Below are 16956 nucleotides of genomic sequence, written 5' to 3' on the forward strand. Positions count from 1 at the left end.
ACAAGGCCAGCCCTGCGTTGGTTGTTTTCCCCAGAGGACAAGTTCCCTCAGGGTAGGTTCCTGGGTTCTGCTGCCTGTTGGAATGGTTCTTAGTATGCCTAAGCAAGAGAAACACAGTCCACATTTCATGACTTGTATCTAGAAGGGCTGGGAAATAGGATCAGTCACCTTCATTTTAAAAAAGGCAGAAGTGGGGAAAATGAGGGTACCACAGAGCAAGATCAGCGTCGAGCTGCAAGGCAGGTACTTGGACCCTGGGAAACATGCATCAGATGGGGTCTGATCTCTAGTGAGCAGAGCGAGGCCTGGGAGATCCAGTTCCACAATCCATGCCCTCCCAGTTCTAACTTCCAGGAAAAGAATGCTGGGGTAGGGCTGGGACTCAGCTGGGAAATCCCCAAATAATCCACACGCACCCAGGAAGAAAGGGTTGGAGGCCCTGTCTGTGCCACCATACCTGCTGTTCGTTTAATATTCTGCAAACACAAGCTGCCTTATCTTCCCGTGAGACCACAGCATGATTCGGGGCTCGGGCCAGGTGGCAATCAATAGCCTCCTTCACAGGCTTCCTGCTTCCGTCGGTGCACAGCAGCTCAAAATCTTTCTCCTGCAGTGTTTTTGCCCACTCTTCAGTGTTGTTTCCTGGGTACAGAAAAGGTGGGTCAGCCACAGTTTTGATCAAGGCACACCTCACTGGGGAGATGTGACCAACCCACTGGCGTGTGGAGGGCCTGGACCCAGTGGCCAGCAGGGGTTACAGTAATGTGGAGAGGAAGAGAGTTACCAGGAATTCCCAGAGACCACTCCATTCAATCTGCCCACCCAGCCAGGGGAGGGGGAACCACATTCTATGGATGATGTTCAAAATGATCTTCATTTCTTCTAAATTCCAAAGCATTTGGATCTCCTGCTCCAGTGTAGAAAGAATGTGACCCTCTAAGCAGGTTTGTGCTGTACCATCCGGCACTAGCAAGCAAAAGAACTTTCCCCAGAGGCCCTTTTGGAAGGGCCAAAGATTTCACTTTTATGAGTGAAATCTGGCTCACTCGTTCTAGTTCTATGTGGAATGCATGCATGCCTCTGTGCATACAGGTCCATATCCTGTTCTCAGCCCCTTGCTTCATCTTTTCTGTATTCTCTCTGAAAAAAGAACATCTCACCTATTCTCAAGGCTTAAGCTCCTTCCTCCTAAGGCAATTCTCAAATAAGTTTTCCTGGTTTTTGCTTCTCTCCTAAAATACAGGATTGCAGTCTTTTGCTTAATTTAATTTTCTCATTTAATTGAAAAACTAATATATGAATGCAGTATTTTTAAAGTTTAAATTTATACGGAGAGCAAAAATATCCCTTTTCCTACACTCTCCAAAGGTACGCTTTTGGTTTTTATAGAAAACTCCAAATTGCCTGCCTTTCCTCCCACCAGTACCTGCACATATCTTTGCTCACCTTTTAACATTTCTCCTTTCTTTTCTTACCCATCCCTCCAACTCAACACCTTCCAAGTGAAATCCATCCTTATTCTCTCCAAACCCATTCTGTTCTACTTAGTACTTTAAGCATTTATTCAGTACCATGTCCTCAGCCTTCTGCAAGACACAGTCTTATTGGAGGGGGGAAATAGCACACATACCAAAATCAAAAATGCAGGGCACAGATAATAACATTTTGTATTTTGTGTAACACTCTCTAAACGCTGTGTGAGCTAGGGAACCAGCACAGCGAGAGCACATTAACTCAGGAAGGCAAGTTTTCAGGTGTGTCCTGTAACATGTGTAGGCCTGAGAGGAGGAGAGAGGAACGCTTCCCTGTGAGGGGATGGAGGGCTCCAGCAAGACTCACGGACAGGTACGCGCCCGGTGTTCCTATTGGGTGGAGGATAGCCCCACTGGAACAGAGTCTTGGGCAGTCAGGCTAAACATGCTCTGATCCTCAAGGCCCTGAGTGTGGGATGGAGTGTGGCACTTAGGTAGGAAGAAAAGTGGGTCTATGAGAACTTATGAATGGAAATCAGTGTTAATGTGTGAGCCTGAAATAGGACAACTAGGAAAATGAGATGGGAGGTGATTTGGTCTGGGTTAGGAGCAGTGGGCATCTAGAAGGGCATGATAAAAAATTTTCTTTCCACTACAAATAATGCTTGTTTACTGCAGCTAATTTGTAAAGTGCTACATAGTTTAAGGAAGAAGACTTTGAAACCCAGTATAATCCCACAGCATTCACCTTCAACATTGGTGCATTACTTCTAGTCTCTTTTCTAGACTCGTATGATATGCAGACACATATCTATATAATTAGATCATACAGTCTCTATGCCTTCGTATCCTGGTTCTTCCATATCACAACATACCATAGAATTTAATGAAGACATACATATTCCGAAGAAACAAAAAACATACTGACTGAAAAATTAATCTAGGCTCGACTGGCAGGGCATATAATAAAGACCTCCATGGGGACAGAGGCTGTGTGAAGAGGACTGGGTTTTGAGAGAAGTATGAGGAGTTTGGATTTATACAGGTTGAGGTTGCAGTGCCAGTGTACTTTGTACATAAAAATGACCACAGGGCAAACAGAGATCCTGGGATGTTATTTAGATGGGAGGTGGGCCTCCTCTATAAATTCCCCTCAGGAGGTAAGGCTTTTGGAGTCTTTGCAAAGAGAGTTGCGGCCTCGAGAGGGGAGCCCTACTTGGAAGGATACAAAGAGAAATCAAGGGATGACAAAGAACCAGCCTAGGGTAACACTCAGGTAGCAGGAAAAAGGACAGCCCTTAAAGGAAAAAGCAAAAGTAACAGGAGGGAAGAAAGAAAAATTAGCCAAACCAATTATTCCTTCAAGTAAGTACTTAGCAACTTCTGTGTGCCATGTACTATGGTTGGTGTTGGGATGTAAGAAGAGAAAAAAAGAGCTCCCTGTGGCCATAGTTTATTACGGAATGTGATGAATTCAATAATAAGAGCAATATGGACAGAGGATTCTGTTGTGGGATGGAGGTGTGCCATTGGGGAAGGCGTCTTAGAGGAGTTGGTCCTGTACTAGTTCATTCTAAATGAGTTGCTGGAAACATCTGAGGTTGAGTAAAGGGACATGAGGGAAGGAGGGAAGTAATAGCTGCCTGGACTCTAGGTGGGGAATATAAGCAGTTAGTGATAGAGAGTGGGCAGGTGGAATACTCATTCTTACTGACATTTTTAAAATTTTTGTCTTGTTTGTTAATGTCATGGCCATCTAATATTCACCCACTAGTTTTAGTGCCCATTGATGATCCTTGCTTGAATCAATTATTACTATCTTGGTTGCCAAACGATAGTTTTTTAACTTCATAATTATTTCTGCATCTGTAATTAGCATTCTACAATAAGGAAGATGTTTCCCTTATACTCATTTGTTTAATCAGGATGGACTTATGCGTTCCTATTTTATTCAATGAGTTATCATTTCTTACTACTATTATTATGTCTTTTCAAGCTCAAAATGTCCCAGATTTGGCCAGTGGAGGGCTTTCACAATGGCTCCTATGTGCTTTGATACGTCCCATCTCTCTGAGCTCTTCAGCATGATGTTCCAGGTTCACCTTATACTTTTCCTGCCCCAGCCACAGAATCAGCTATTTTTCCAAGGGGCCTTGGTTCCTTCTATTGGAGAATGGTTCTAGAAGCCAAGGTCTTGGTGCTCATTCCTACAGGGGTGCCACTGTCTGTATGTTTTTCCCAGTGGACCTATAATATATTTACATATATATTGGACCTAGAAATAGTTATAAAGGACCTTTTGGGGACAACTCACAGAATTTGAATAGGGACTGTGGACGTGATGAGTATTAAATCCATGTTAGTATAAATTTCCTGATCTTCCTAATTGTAATGTAGGTATGTGAGAGAAAGTCCTCGTTCTTAGGAAATGTGCACTGAAGTATTTAGGGGAAAGGAGGCACAGTGCCTGCACCTGTAGGAAGGTTCCTGGGAGAGACTCAGGGCCACTGGGAAGCCCATGGTCCTTACCATTCTGCCTATCCAAGCAAACACTTCTCTCTTCACCGAACAAACAGGTTGAGAATCAGAGCTCTGGACCCTGACAGTGTCCATAACACTTCCACAAAGACATCCTGGACACAAGTGAACCAGCGACCCTGATTTATGGGGACAAAGGTTATGCACGTACCACCAGTGTTCTCTGTGACAGTCTGGGCCTTCACAAAGGCTACGTCTCCCTTCTCAACCAGACACCTGCAGAGTCCCAGACAGGGAGAGAGAAGAAAAGAGGTCAGAGACACATCTGTCATTCAGAAAGGCCACCTTATAGATCCAGGGCTGGCCATCTGATATCAGCAATTGTGATTCCCATTTGATCACTAATCTATTGTCACTGATCTTACATATTACTAATGTAAGTAATAAAAAGAAAACAAAACCTCTGATATGCTTTGTAGTTATACAATCTCACTTCTACACTCTAAATTCTAAATTCTGGCCCATTTTCTCCAACAGAGCTACATCCATTTCCTAGTTTCAACACAGATATTAGAGGGGCAGTTTTCCCTCAAGGTGATTCCTTACTCACAGTCTCCTTGTAAAATTGTAAACTTGTGGGCTGTGAATTGTTCTTACTCTAACTCACAAGCTGGTTGTACCTGGGAAGTTGGGATAATCTTTGTTTTTCCTTCCCTAGTGAGGATTTTAGTTACAATACCACCATCATTGTGAAGTTGATGGATTCATGAACTGCTAAGTGACACAGGCCCAAGTCAGACAGGATAGTTAAAAACTAATAAGGTCGTAAAGTGCCCAGGTGTCTCTTTAAAAATGATAGAGACTCCATGAGCTAGAAATGTAACCAAAGATGTAGAAGTCATGTACTTTACTTTTGTATTGATATATTTCCATGGTTGTAGGTTCCCCCAGAGGTGAATGGAAGAGCATGAGCCAGATGCTTGACTCCTGTGTTTATTCAATTATGGTAGGGTTTCCTCACCTGGCACTAGTGACATTAGGGGCCAGATAATTCTTTGTTGTAGGGTGCTGTCCTACGCATGTAGGATGTTTAGCAGCCTCTCCCAGTTAGATGCCAGTAGCATCCCCCAACTCCACTGATAATCAAAAACATCTCCAGACACTGCCAAATGTCCCCTGAGGGGCAAATCACCCCCCGCTGAGAACTTCTGACCTGTACCATACTGCCAGTCTTTGCTGTCTATGACAGCCAGGTCTGGAGACCGTGTCCTGGAGGGAGCTGGATGCCTCTTCTCACAGGTTTCTACTTATGTTTGTAAACGTGACACCCTAACATGCAGGACTAATGGGATAGGAATGTAAGAATCTCACCTGCGTTCCTAAAAAGGAATCTCGTCGGGGCTGGGATTACTATTATTTTTGTATGAGGATTATAATACTCACCTGAAAGCCCCTGAATAGCCATAGTATCTCTCATGGTTGTTGGGAAGACACTCCCTTCCCGGAACACCTTCTGAGCCAATGCACAGAGCACAGAGACTGGAATCTCGCAGAGACCCAGGAGCACAGCCTTCACTGAAAAATTTATCTGTGCAGAAGGATAAGAGAAAGTCAGCTCTTCCTGAATCAATGTCAGTGGCCTTTACCTAACACATCACAGGTGTATATGGCCCAGGATAGGTAGAACATACTCATTATGTGACCTGCCATCAACTCAGGACCTGCCAGGGTATAGGCTTTGAAAGGAAACTTAATTGAGGCTGGGAACCTTTACAAGTCAGGTGGAGGGGATTCCATCAGCATACCAATAGTGTCTCACTCACCTAGAGAGATGGGATGGAAATGATATGAAAGTTGACTAAAAGGGGTAAAATTGAAGGTCTCACTCCCTGAGTTGTGCCACTTGTTTTTGGTGTTTCTTTTCTCTGATATTTATTAGAAGAGCCTTTAACAGAACTTAGAACTCCAACCTTGAGAAAGTGCTGGGGAATTTCACACACAGTTCAGCTGCTCTCCCATAGCTGTAAAACTGCCAGGAGGCTCAGGAGAGCAGAAGTGCTGCCCTTGCTGGTGGGCAACAGAACTCCTGAATGCACCCCCCTCACACACACACACACACACACACACACACACACACACACACACACACACAGGACTTGCCTGGTTCATAACTGTCTTTAGAGACCCTCCTTTTGAAGTAGCTACAAATATTTGGAGGTGGCAGGGAGGAAGTACTCAGGAAGTTAAAGAAAATAAGAACCATGAGAAAACATGTCCATGGTGAAATTACACACAGATTTTAGGAGGTAGAACTAAGCTCATACCTGAAGATATTCAGAGGACACAGAGAATAAACTGATTTCCACCACTTTGAAGGGGCCTAGGAGCTGAGCAGTCACTTGGTGAGACTGCCAAGATCTTAAAGAAACCTGAAGATCCCTCATACCACATTGCCTAGAAAGCCCTGTGGCAGGGCTTGGAGCTGTCCACCCAATGGCCATTTCCCCTTGCTTCTTCATAACAAAGATCAAGTTTCTTTTCTTTTTCTTTTAATTTTTTTCTCCATTAATTTTTTATTGAGATATAATTGACGTATAACATTAATTTCAGGAGTACAACATGTTTCGCTACTGTGACTATATTGTGAATGATCACCACAATAGGTCTAGTTAACGTCCATCACCATACAGGGTTAAAAAACTTTTTTTCTGGGCTTCCCTGGTGGCGCAGTGGTTGAGAGTCTGCCTGCCGATGCAGGGGACACGGGTTCGTGACCCGGTCCGGGAAAATCCCACATGCCGCGGAGCAGCTAGGCTAGGCCCGTGAGCCATGGCCGCTGAGCCTGCACGTCCGGAGCCTGTGCTCCGCAACGGGAGAGGCCACAACAGTGAGAGGCCCGCGTAACGCAAAAGAAAAAAAATATTTTTTCTTTTGGCTAGGACTTCCAAACTATGTTGCATAAAAGTGGCAACAGTGGGAGTCCTTGTCTTGTGCCTGATCTTAGAGGGAATGCGTTCAGCTTTTCACTGTTGCATATGATGTTAGCTGTGGGTTTGTCATATACGGCCTTTATTATGTTGAGGTATATTCCCTCTATGCCCACTTTCTGGAGAGTTTTTCTCGTAAATGGGTGATGAATTTTATCAAAAGCTTTTGCTGTATCTATTGAGATGATCATATGATCTTTTTCTTCAATTGGTTAATGTGGTGTATCACATTAAATTTTTTTTCTTGTGATGAGAACTTTTAAGAGCTACTCTCTTAGCAACTTTGAAATGTGCAATACGGCATTAACTATAGTCACCATGATGTACATTACATCCCCATGACTTATTTATTTTATAACCGAAGTTCTTACCTTTTGACTACATTCACCCAATTTGCCCACCCCCAACCCCTGCCTCTGGCAACCGCCAATCTGCTCTCTGTGTCTATGAGCTTGGGTTATTTTGTTTTATTTTTGTTTAGATCCCACATATAAATGAGAACATGCGGTATTTGTCTTTCTCTGCCTGACTTATTTCACATAGTGCCCTCAGGGTCCATCCATGGTGTTGCAAGAGGCAAAATTTCTTTCTTTTTTATGACTGAATGATATTCTATTGTATATATATAAACCACAAGTTCTTTATCCATTCATTCATGATGGACACTTAGGTTCTTTCCGTGTCATGGCTGTTGTAAATAATGCTGCAGTGAACGTGTGGGTGCATATCTTTTCGAGTTAGTATTTTTGTTTTCTTCCAGTAAATACCCAGAAGTGAAATTGTTGGATCATATGGTAGTTCTACTTTTAATTTTTTGAATAAAAATCTAGTTTTATTTGGGACAGAAACATGCCCAAATAAACGATGACATTTTTCAGCCTCTCTTACAGCTAAATGTGACTATGTATCTAAGTTCAGGGCAATGAGAAGTTAGCTGAAGTAATTGGGCTAGAGTTCCTGAATAGCTCCTTTAACAAGGTGGCACATACGTCAAGTGCCCTTTCTCTTTGTTCCTTGAGGTTGCCTGGATCGTGGATATAATGGCAACCATGAGTGACCCTGAAGATGGAGGCCTCATGCTGAGAATGGTGCAGCAGGAAGAGAGAGGAGCCTGGGATTCTAATGAGAGTACCAGCCACGGACTGCTGTCTCTGGTCTTTTTCATGAGAGAGAAAAGTAAATGCATATTCACTTAAGCCATTATGTGCAACTGAAAAGAACCATTCTGATCCACCTCCCAGCCCTACCATTCCTTTTAGATATTTTCTTGAAGTTCACTAAACCAAATTGTATTACCATAGAGCCACAGCCACAGCATCTTGTACCATACCACACTCTTCCCAGTACACCTCTTCCCACCTGGCCCTGACAACAGTACCCTCTCAAAGCTCACTCACCAAATTCACAGTGCTTAATATTATTGTAGAGCAGACCCATGGGGATGTTCCAACCAGCGGTTCTGTCTACTGCAGTGTGGCAGGACTTCCTGCCTTTCAGATTGTTCCAGTTGAGATCAGTATCTGATTTCTTAACCACAGCCACAGCAAGGTACCCTGCAAGAAAGACACCTAAATAGGGAGTATTAACACCCCTGGGCCCTCCAGAATGTCTAAACCTGCCATCTCCTTAAGGAGTAGAATTATCCCAAACCATTCCTTCTCTCTTTGAAAGGGTCTTCCCAATAACTGACGGGGGGGTGGGGGTGGGGTGGATACAAGTCATTCCAGGAGGTGGAGATTAATCTGAACTTAAAAAGTAAAGTAGTAAGAATACATAACCATCAGAGCAATGGCTGGTGTATAACCCTTCCCCAAATGCATGAAGCTACTGACATAAACCAGCAACTCACCCTCCACTGTGGAATAGCAGAGGAATGGATACTGAAGGGTACATTAGGAAAGAGTAGTAAATGAGCAATAAACCACAGGGATATTCTGGCCAGATAATTTGTGATAAGGAGAATACAGGTTTGCAGCACAATAAATATGCAAAGTGGAAACTGTCAAAATCAAGTTAGCTGCCATGATTAGCTGCAAATACATGCTGATCTTTAAAACTGGTAATAGAATATCAACTCATGATTTCAGTTTTCCAATTTAGTTAATTCAGGAAATTGTTTCCAACAGAAAAGACACAAATCTTATTGTTCATGGAATAAGAATGGTTCTGTTTTCGGCTGAAGAGCTTGGTTCCTAGTGTGATGGGGAGAGGCTGAAGGTTGTAACTGGGAAAAGTGATGAGGACAGACTTGCACACTAATGGCTGGAAATGACCTGCAGGGACCTGAGTGTGGGCCCCAGAGCCCACTTTGATAAGATTTCCTGTCTTTCTGCTGCCACATCTTTCCAGATCCACCCCCAGCCAGAGCGCTGGGTGAGAGCCAGGTTGGCCTGGGTTCCTGGGCCTAGCTCTGGCTGGGAGGCTAAGCAATCACATGCCCCTAGACATCTGCCGGTATGAGCCTCTCCCTTCAGCCCTGCCAGGCACGTATCAGCAAGGCTCCTGGGCTGGTGCTAACTCTCATCTAAAACTTTGCTGGCCTCGTGCAATGCGAGGCAGTCAGGAGTGGTGGGGAGGGCCTGTATTTGCTTGCTGGATGTTGGAGTCTAGACAACTTGTAATCTCTCTGAGCTGTTGGTCCTCTTATGCATCCTTAGAGGACAACAAGACATACCTTATAGGATTAAATGAAAATTCCCATGTGCAAGTCATAGCAAGTGTAAAAAAGTAATCATCATTGCCAGTTACTCTACTTCCATGATTCCTTTGCATTCCGAAAATTGGTCTCTTATCTACTTTTGATTTGAATTTAAACTTACCTTACCCTTTCCCAAAAGCAATGGGAATTTATCTTAAACTCATGAGGTTACCAATCTCAACTCACCGTCCTCTAGTGTGGTTGCACAATTTTGGCCCTCACTGTCTGTAGAGGAGAAAATGAAGAAGTCATTAAATACTCATTTATAGATTGGAAATCGTCTTTACCATGTGCAGCTCAGAATTAAAAGAGCCAGGAAAACTGTCTACATATCACCAGTTCCCAAAAGGTCCAGGCTGTCTGGATTATACAAGTTCACTTTAGCTCCCTGGCCTCTGGAATGTAGTCCAAAATTGTAAATTTCAAGTTTCCCACCCTATCTGTCCTGTGGCCACAGTGGTCTCTGCCAACCGTACTTGAATCCCTGCACCAGGGCAACAGGAGAAGTGTGAGCTTTGGAATCAAGAAGACCTGCCAGGTATCCCAACTGAGAATCTAGATGTCCTCTGCAGAGGGGTCACTTTTAGCTAGAACTTCCCAGTGCAAAGCCTCCAACTCCCTTGTGGGAGGTATGATAGAAGATCCCATCCTTCAAGAAAACTGTTGGGGACTAGAGATGAGGGAGCCCAGAGCCTAGGAAGTAGGAGGTGCTCAGTAAGCAAGAGCTTTATGGCCCATGTGGCATAAATCACGCTGTGATTTTCCATTTCCTTTCTCCATGGCCCAGGGGAAATGAAACACTGAGAGAAGCCCCTTCCACTTACTGTAGTTCTCTGCCAGGACAGGCACCAGACCACATTTGCCTGCTATGTAGATGTAGCCTCCATCCAAGCTCATGGCATCAGCTTCTCCTTTCTGCAAAGACACAGCACATCACAGCAGGTGAAAAGAGACCATCTTCTGTCCCACATGCCCTCCAAGCTGTTTCCTTGAAGCAGCCTTGCCAGCACAGGTCATGAAGGCCCAGCGAGACAGAAGCTGCTGGTACTGGACCCCCAAAGGATCAGTCAGGCACACCCAACATAGAAAATAAAATGTACTCCCATTTTCACCCAAACCATGATGAACTGATGATCAACTCTGGGTGCTTTGCTTAGTTTCTTCAGAAGGAAAGACCCACATTCAGTCCCCCTGTCCTCTCATAGGGCACACTGTCCCAGAGACACTCTCACAACACCTTTCTGACACCAAGAATTCTCATTTGTAAGACAAATGAGCGGAGTCAGAGACTCAGGGCTGTGTCTGTGGCACAGAGCACCTCCTGATGGGGGCCCCAGACCCGAATCTCGGCCACATTGGCTGGGTGCTATTTTGGTGCTTGATCAATACAAGGTCTTTAATGAATGAGTCAAATAAACTCAAATGATCTGTTAGATATAATGATCTAATAGAGCTAATAAGCCCCAAATTTCAGAAATGCTTAAATTCAACAAGACTGCCAAGCTTCCCATTGGGCTTAGAAATATGCTTTTGAGGAATATACCCTAAAGGAATAATCAGATATGTGGGAAACTATTTGGGCAAAATGTGTAAGTGGGCAAAAGCATGCAAGTGTGATTCATAATATCAATAAGATAGGACCAAACTTAATGCTCAATAGCAAGGAAATGGCTCAACAAATTGTAGCACATCCACACTCTGGAATAGTTATCAACATTAAGCTATCAACATGTTTTCATAGAAACAACCTAAATGTCCATCGACAGATGAATGGATAAAGAAGATGTGGTACATATATACAATGGAATATTACTCAGCCATAAAAAAGAATGAAATAATGCCATTTGCAGCAACATGGATGGACCTAGAGATTATCATACTAAGTGAAGTGAGTCAGAAAGAGAAAGACAGATACCATATGGTATCCCTTATATGTGGAATCTAAAATATGACACAAATGAATTTATCTACAGAACAGAAGCCGACTCACAGACATAGAGAACAGACTTATGGTTGCCAAGGTGGAGGGGGCTGGGGTAGGAATGGGTTGGGAGTTTGGGGTTAGCAGATGCAAACTGTTATACATAGAACAGATAAACAACAAGGTCCCACTGTATAGCACAGGCAACTGTTTTCAACATCCTATAATAAACCATAAGGGAAAATAAAAATAAAAATTTAAATTTAAAAAAAAGGAAAAAAAGAAATGAAAGTCCCCCATAAACTTGGTCCCCAGATATACCACTGTAAACAGAATAGTGTATATTCTTTCAAAAATAAACTAAAATATATTTTTAAAAATCATGTTTTCAAAGAATGACTTGTGACAGGGGAAAAGCTCCCTAGATAAGATTAGGTGAGAAAAGAGAGTAAATTGTATGAATGATATGAGCCCAGTTAACAGGATTTTCTCTGAGTTATAAGGTTACAATTAGTTTTTATGTATTTTCTTCTTTATATCCTCCAATTTTTCAACATTATCTAAAAGCAAATATGGAATGCTCTTGTGATCAACAAGGCTAAACTTCTACCGGCTTGCACAATAACACGACCCTGTCACACTTGTCTCACTTGCCATGGCACACCGTGGGTTTCAGGCACACCTACACTCAGGTCCAGCCTCCCTAAGCAGACATGGCTCAGATTGCCCTCCACTGGGTGCTAACACTAGGAGGAAACAAGCCCTAAGGAGCCCTTCAGATCCAGAAGCCCAAAGGTCCTGAGGCTCCGGTGGGGCTGGTCTCCCACAGTGAGGGCAAGGTTCCTTGGAACTCGGCTTTTCGTGTCATTCCCAGGAACACTCACTCACCCTTGGGGACAGGTGGGCAACAGTGGCAGGGATGCTGCCCTACAGAGGCAGGAGTGACGTACCATTATCTTGGCGATGCATTCTTCAGTGCTGTCTGCCGATTCACACTCTATTTCCCCGTCACTGCTCACACTCCACATATCACACTTGGCCTTCTCCTGGTGGTGCACTGCACACCACTTCACCTTCTTGCATTCATCCTTTGAGGCGATCGGGCCTAGGACATAAGGAAGAGAACCAGAGATTAGAAGAGGCCCAGATGTTGCCTGCTGGTTATGCTACTGTCTTCATGAAAATGCTAGGATTTTTCAGCAATACACAAACAGATTCCATTCAAGGAATTAATCTCTTAGAAATCAAAGGTAATAACAATCTCTTAGTTGGCTTCTTACCATTTAGATTTAACTTAAAATTGTTTCTTATGAGAAGTCAAGTTTCCTCCTGACCCCAAGGCACTCTATCACTTCAGGCTGGGTTTTTTTTTTTTTTTTCCCTCTTTGTTTAGAAATAGCACTTAACCATCTGAGCTGTTGTTATATATTTATTCATTATTTATTGTCTGTTCCCTGCAGGAGAACATAAGCTTGGCCAGGGCTAGGGTCATGCCTGTCTTGTTCTCCATGGCACCCTTAGTGCCTGCCTCATGGTCAGTACAATAAATGTTGGCTGAATAAATGGACACCAACCCAACTTTCAGACCCAGCTCAAGAGGCACTTCCTCAGGGAAGCCTTACCTCAATTCTGGGACCTGTCTTTCTTTGTTTTGCACTCTTCTAGAGCCATGATATTTTGTTCTGGGTTTTTGTTTTTGTTTTCCTTCTGCTGAGGAAATCTCTCATTTTTAATTGATCATTCAATGGAGTGACTCTTCCTTCAACATTTGTCTTCCCCACTGGGCTGAAGGTTCCATGACAGCAGAATTTAATATATTTTTGACTCACCATTGTATGCCCAGCACGTTGCACAGTTTATAGATAAGTGGTCAATACATGTCTGTTGAATGAAGGTTCAAACACATCCCCAATGACCCAAGGAAATTCAGAAGCAGGATCGACCTGTCTAAAGCTCCAGCTTCACCATGGCACATGTTGACCATAGCATTGGCTTCAGATGTGCACATTTGTAGCAATTTCATTCTAGTTGACTTACTTCACGCCAGGCTAACTGGCTTCACAAAGTGGGTAGGGTAGCCTTGATTTATACAAGGGAAACAGTGCTGGTATCAATACAAATCATTTTAAGCATGAATTTCCTTTAATGCCCTTTGGTGATGCCATTTAGCATTCATCTAACACTGGGCTGCACAGGCAGGGCAGACAAAGGATTGTTGGGACAGGTGTTCAATACCTGGAAAGACTCTATTGCTGGTGCACACCCTCACCAGTTTTCCAAGCTCCTAGAGCCACACGATCCTTCGCAAACACTTACGTGTATCTTCTCTTAGATTCCGGAGAGCGGTGACATACTCATATCCCAGGTAGAGCCAGGAGTCCATCTTAGGAGGAATCTTTAAAAACCCATTGGCAGAGTCCTTAAACAGCAGGTCCTTCCCATGAGGGGAGCTGAAGAGCTGGAAGCTTTCAGAGGTATCTCTGCCAAAATGTTCCTGTGTGTGGTAAAAACACAGATCTGAATGGCTACAGCAACAAGGGATGCTGCAAAATGGGATCGAAGAAAAATTTAAAACTCAGGAAACTAAACTAAAAAGTGAAATTTTCAAGATGCCAGGAGAGAGGGCAGTCGGATCTGTTCTTTCCCACCCAGCACCTTCCCCATTCACAGCCCTCTTGGGCCATATAACAAACACCCTATTTCACTGAATGTGTTTCTGTGCCTGTCTCCCTGGCTGGATGACAGCTCACTGAGTGCAAGAAACACATCTCCTTCAGAGGCTGACACTGTGTGGCTGCCTTGATGGACAGATGGACAGATGGGAGGGCCGGATAAGAGAAAGTTGGCTCAGTTCTGGTGTTCTGCTGCTCTAGGGAAGGAAAGCTGGCTGTGTGTGCAGCTCCCTTGCAGTCAGGCTGAAGGACCTTGGAAGAGAGATCATTTCCTTTCCAATGGGAGAGATATGGAATAGAGCAAGAAGGAGCAGCTTCATGTCACTGGTCTAGAACGTAAGGGTCTGACAGATGATAATGCAGGACTAAGCTCTGTGCAAGTCCAAGAAGGCTTTGCTGGGTGCTTTCTTACAAGTGGATGGTGTGTGGCATGGTCCCCACTGTATCCTGAACACAGAAGGGCTTCTACAGTGGCAAGAAGGGAGTACAGGAAAATGCCCCAAATCCAAGCAGGAACTGCTAAGCAGGAAAGAGGATGGGGATTCGATACCTGGGCCTGGTTAAGAAGCTCCCAGATCAAGTCCTCCTTGCCGCCCATGCTTCGTGCCACGACAGCGTGGGAAGGGACCCGGGCCAGGTGGCACCTCTCGTACTCGTCCACAGGCCCCCGGGTGTTGTCCCTGCAGAGCAGCTCATACTCGTCCCTGTCAGCCTCGTTAGGCAGGTTCTCTGGGGGAGGGAAGCCCACGTGAGCCGACGGCAGGCAGAGCGTGAGGTGTGGTGCCCCTTCCGCTCCCTTGCAAAACCCCACTGAATCATAAACTGTGTGAGCCGAGAAGCCTAGAGTAAACACTGAGCCAGAAGAAAACTGACTTGCTCAGGATCCCACAGCCAATTTACAGGTAAAGCTTCTGATGTCCCGTGCAGGGGTGACTGCCCACACCCCACAAGAGGTCTCATCTCAGCAGGTTGACTACAGGCCAAGGCCGGCCAGACCTCCTCCCAATCCTTTGCTATTGCAACACTGACCAGGAGGAAGGGTCCCAGTGTCTAGGAAGTTGAACGATAGGATGAAGCCCAGGAGTCCAGCCGGGGACCCCACAGACACACGCCTCTGCGCAGGTAAACACCCCAGCAGTGAGAAAGGAGGAACACACTATGCTCATGTCTGACTACTGAGCATGTAGAAGAAGGCAGGAAGAAAAGGAAGGCCTTCTGCTTGAAGGGACCTGCAGATGCTTCTCCTGTCACCTACCAAATACCGTGGTGTGCTTGACAAAGGCCACTTCCCCAGCGTCCTCCATCAGACACCTGTGGGGAGGAGACACATTAGGAGGGTTCCTGCAGGGCTGGCCCTTCTCCTCAGGTTGAGGGTCTGACCACACTGTCCAGCCTTGGAGAAAGGGCAGGGCCTGGGGGAGGCCTCTACGAAGACCCACAGCTAAGGGGGCACCATGGGGCACTGATATCCAGGGTACCATGGAGATAGGGGGGTGAGCTCACAGGAGCTGGAGGACCCTCACCATGTGCCCCAAAGCATCAAAAAGGCACTGAAGATGTTTCAATGAGAAAAGTGTTTTCAAACTTCTGGTGGAGGATAAAGGCATAGTGTCTCTTGAGGGAGGAAAGGTGCCCTTGGCTGGCTCTAAAACTTTAGAGTATAACCAAGGGAGGAGAGGGAGCAAGAAATCAGCCACATGAGCTGCCTGCACAGGGACAGTGAGAGGAGCCAGGAGAGAGGCCAGCACCTTGAGCGGCCAGCGCTGCTGCAGTGGAGAGCAGAGGGCCCGCCACTGAAGAGCAGCATGGACACTAGGGCCGTGCCCGTCATTTCAGGCTCTGCCTAGTCCAGTGAGAGAACTCTGGGGAAACGGAAAGAAGAGCCCCAGGAGAGGGCTTCCTTGTCAATGTCACATGAAGAGAGTATGCACTGGCCCGGCCTGGCCTGGGGAGTCCCAGCTGTGTCACTAAGTCCCTGTGTCACTGAGGCAATTAGGCCCCCTGGTTGCCCCTTTGAAGACTGGGCTCTGCTGTGGGCCAGGGGAGATTTCCAGCCAAGGACATTGGACACTTAGGAGCCCGGATGGAGCAGAAGCCGGTCTCACTCACTTGAAGGCCCCTGAGTAGCCGAAGTACGGTTCATGGTTGGAGCAGGCGCACTTGTCCGTCCCTTTCCCCGCACACAGTTGGCACAGTTTGGGGAAGGCTGACTGATCCGCACAGGGGACACAGCTGCCCGCGAAGAAAGTGGCCGCTGCTGCTCAACACAGAGACACAGAAGCACAGGGCGTGAGCCAGCCTGGCCAGAGGCACTTACAGCTCCCAGCTTAGGCTCATGATGGGACAGAGAGACCCAGACAAAACCAGCACCCCCAGACCCAGTTTGCCTTTACAAGTGTTCACTCTTCAAGTTTAAGGGTTTCCAAAAAGGGACGAGTTTAACCCCTTTCCTCCCTCTTCCCTCCCCAAGAACCAGGCTTGTGCCAGCCACCCTCCAAGACCAGGTCACCATCAGCCCCCCTCCCTGCCTTGTCAGACTGGAACAGCTCAGAGACAGGTCTCCTCTGGGATCCATGCGTGAGAAATGGAGGACCCGCCTGGAGAGGTGCACGCCAAGTTCATGGCCAGCAGATGGCCACCAGGGAAAGCTCCAGCAGAATGGGAAAAGCATCAGCCACAGACAGGAAAGCACCCCAGGGAAGTGAACAGTGGGGCCCAGCAACCTTGG

The 16956-nt window shown here is 45.6% G+C and overlaps 1 protein-coding gene across 1 annotated transcript in view; it reads right to left on the bottom strand.

Annotated features, from left to right (window-relative positions):
* Positions 1–16956, bottom strand: part of TF (transferrin) — a 31387-nt gene that overhangs the window by 4859 nt on the left and 9572 nt on the right. The window contains exons 5-15 of the mRNA XM_030873452.2: positions 16338–16485; positions 15484–15539; positions 14779–14957; positions 13873–14050; positions 12507–12661; positions 10460–10550; positions 9822–9860; positions 8335–8490; positions 5394–5538; positions 4162–4226; positions 458–642 (exon numbers count right to left, since the gene is read on the bottom strand). Of these exons, the coding sequence (XP_030729312.1) occupies positions 458–642; positions 4162–4226; positions 5394–5538; positions 8335–8490; positions 9822–9860; positions 10460–10550; positions 12507–12661; positions 13873–14050; positions 14779–14957; positions 15484–15539; positions 16338–16485 (1397 nt within the window). The remainder of the gene's footprint in view (positions 1–457; positions 643–4161; positions 4227–5393; positions 5539–8334; positions 8491–9821; positions 9861–10459; positions 10551–12506; positions 12662–13872; positions 14051–14778; positions 14958–15483; positions 15540–16337; positions 16486–16956) is intronic.

This window comes from Globicephala melas, chromosome 4 (assembly GCF_963455315.2).
Source record: "Globicephala melas chromosome 4, mGloMel1.2, whole genome shotgun sequence".
Lineage (NCBI taxonomy): Eukaryota > Metazoa > Chordata > Mammalia > Artiodactyla > Delphinidae > Globicephala > Globicephala melas.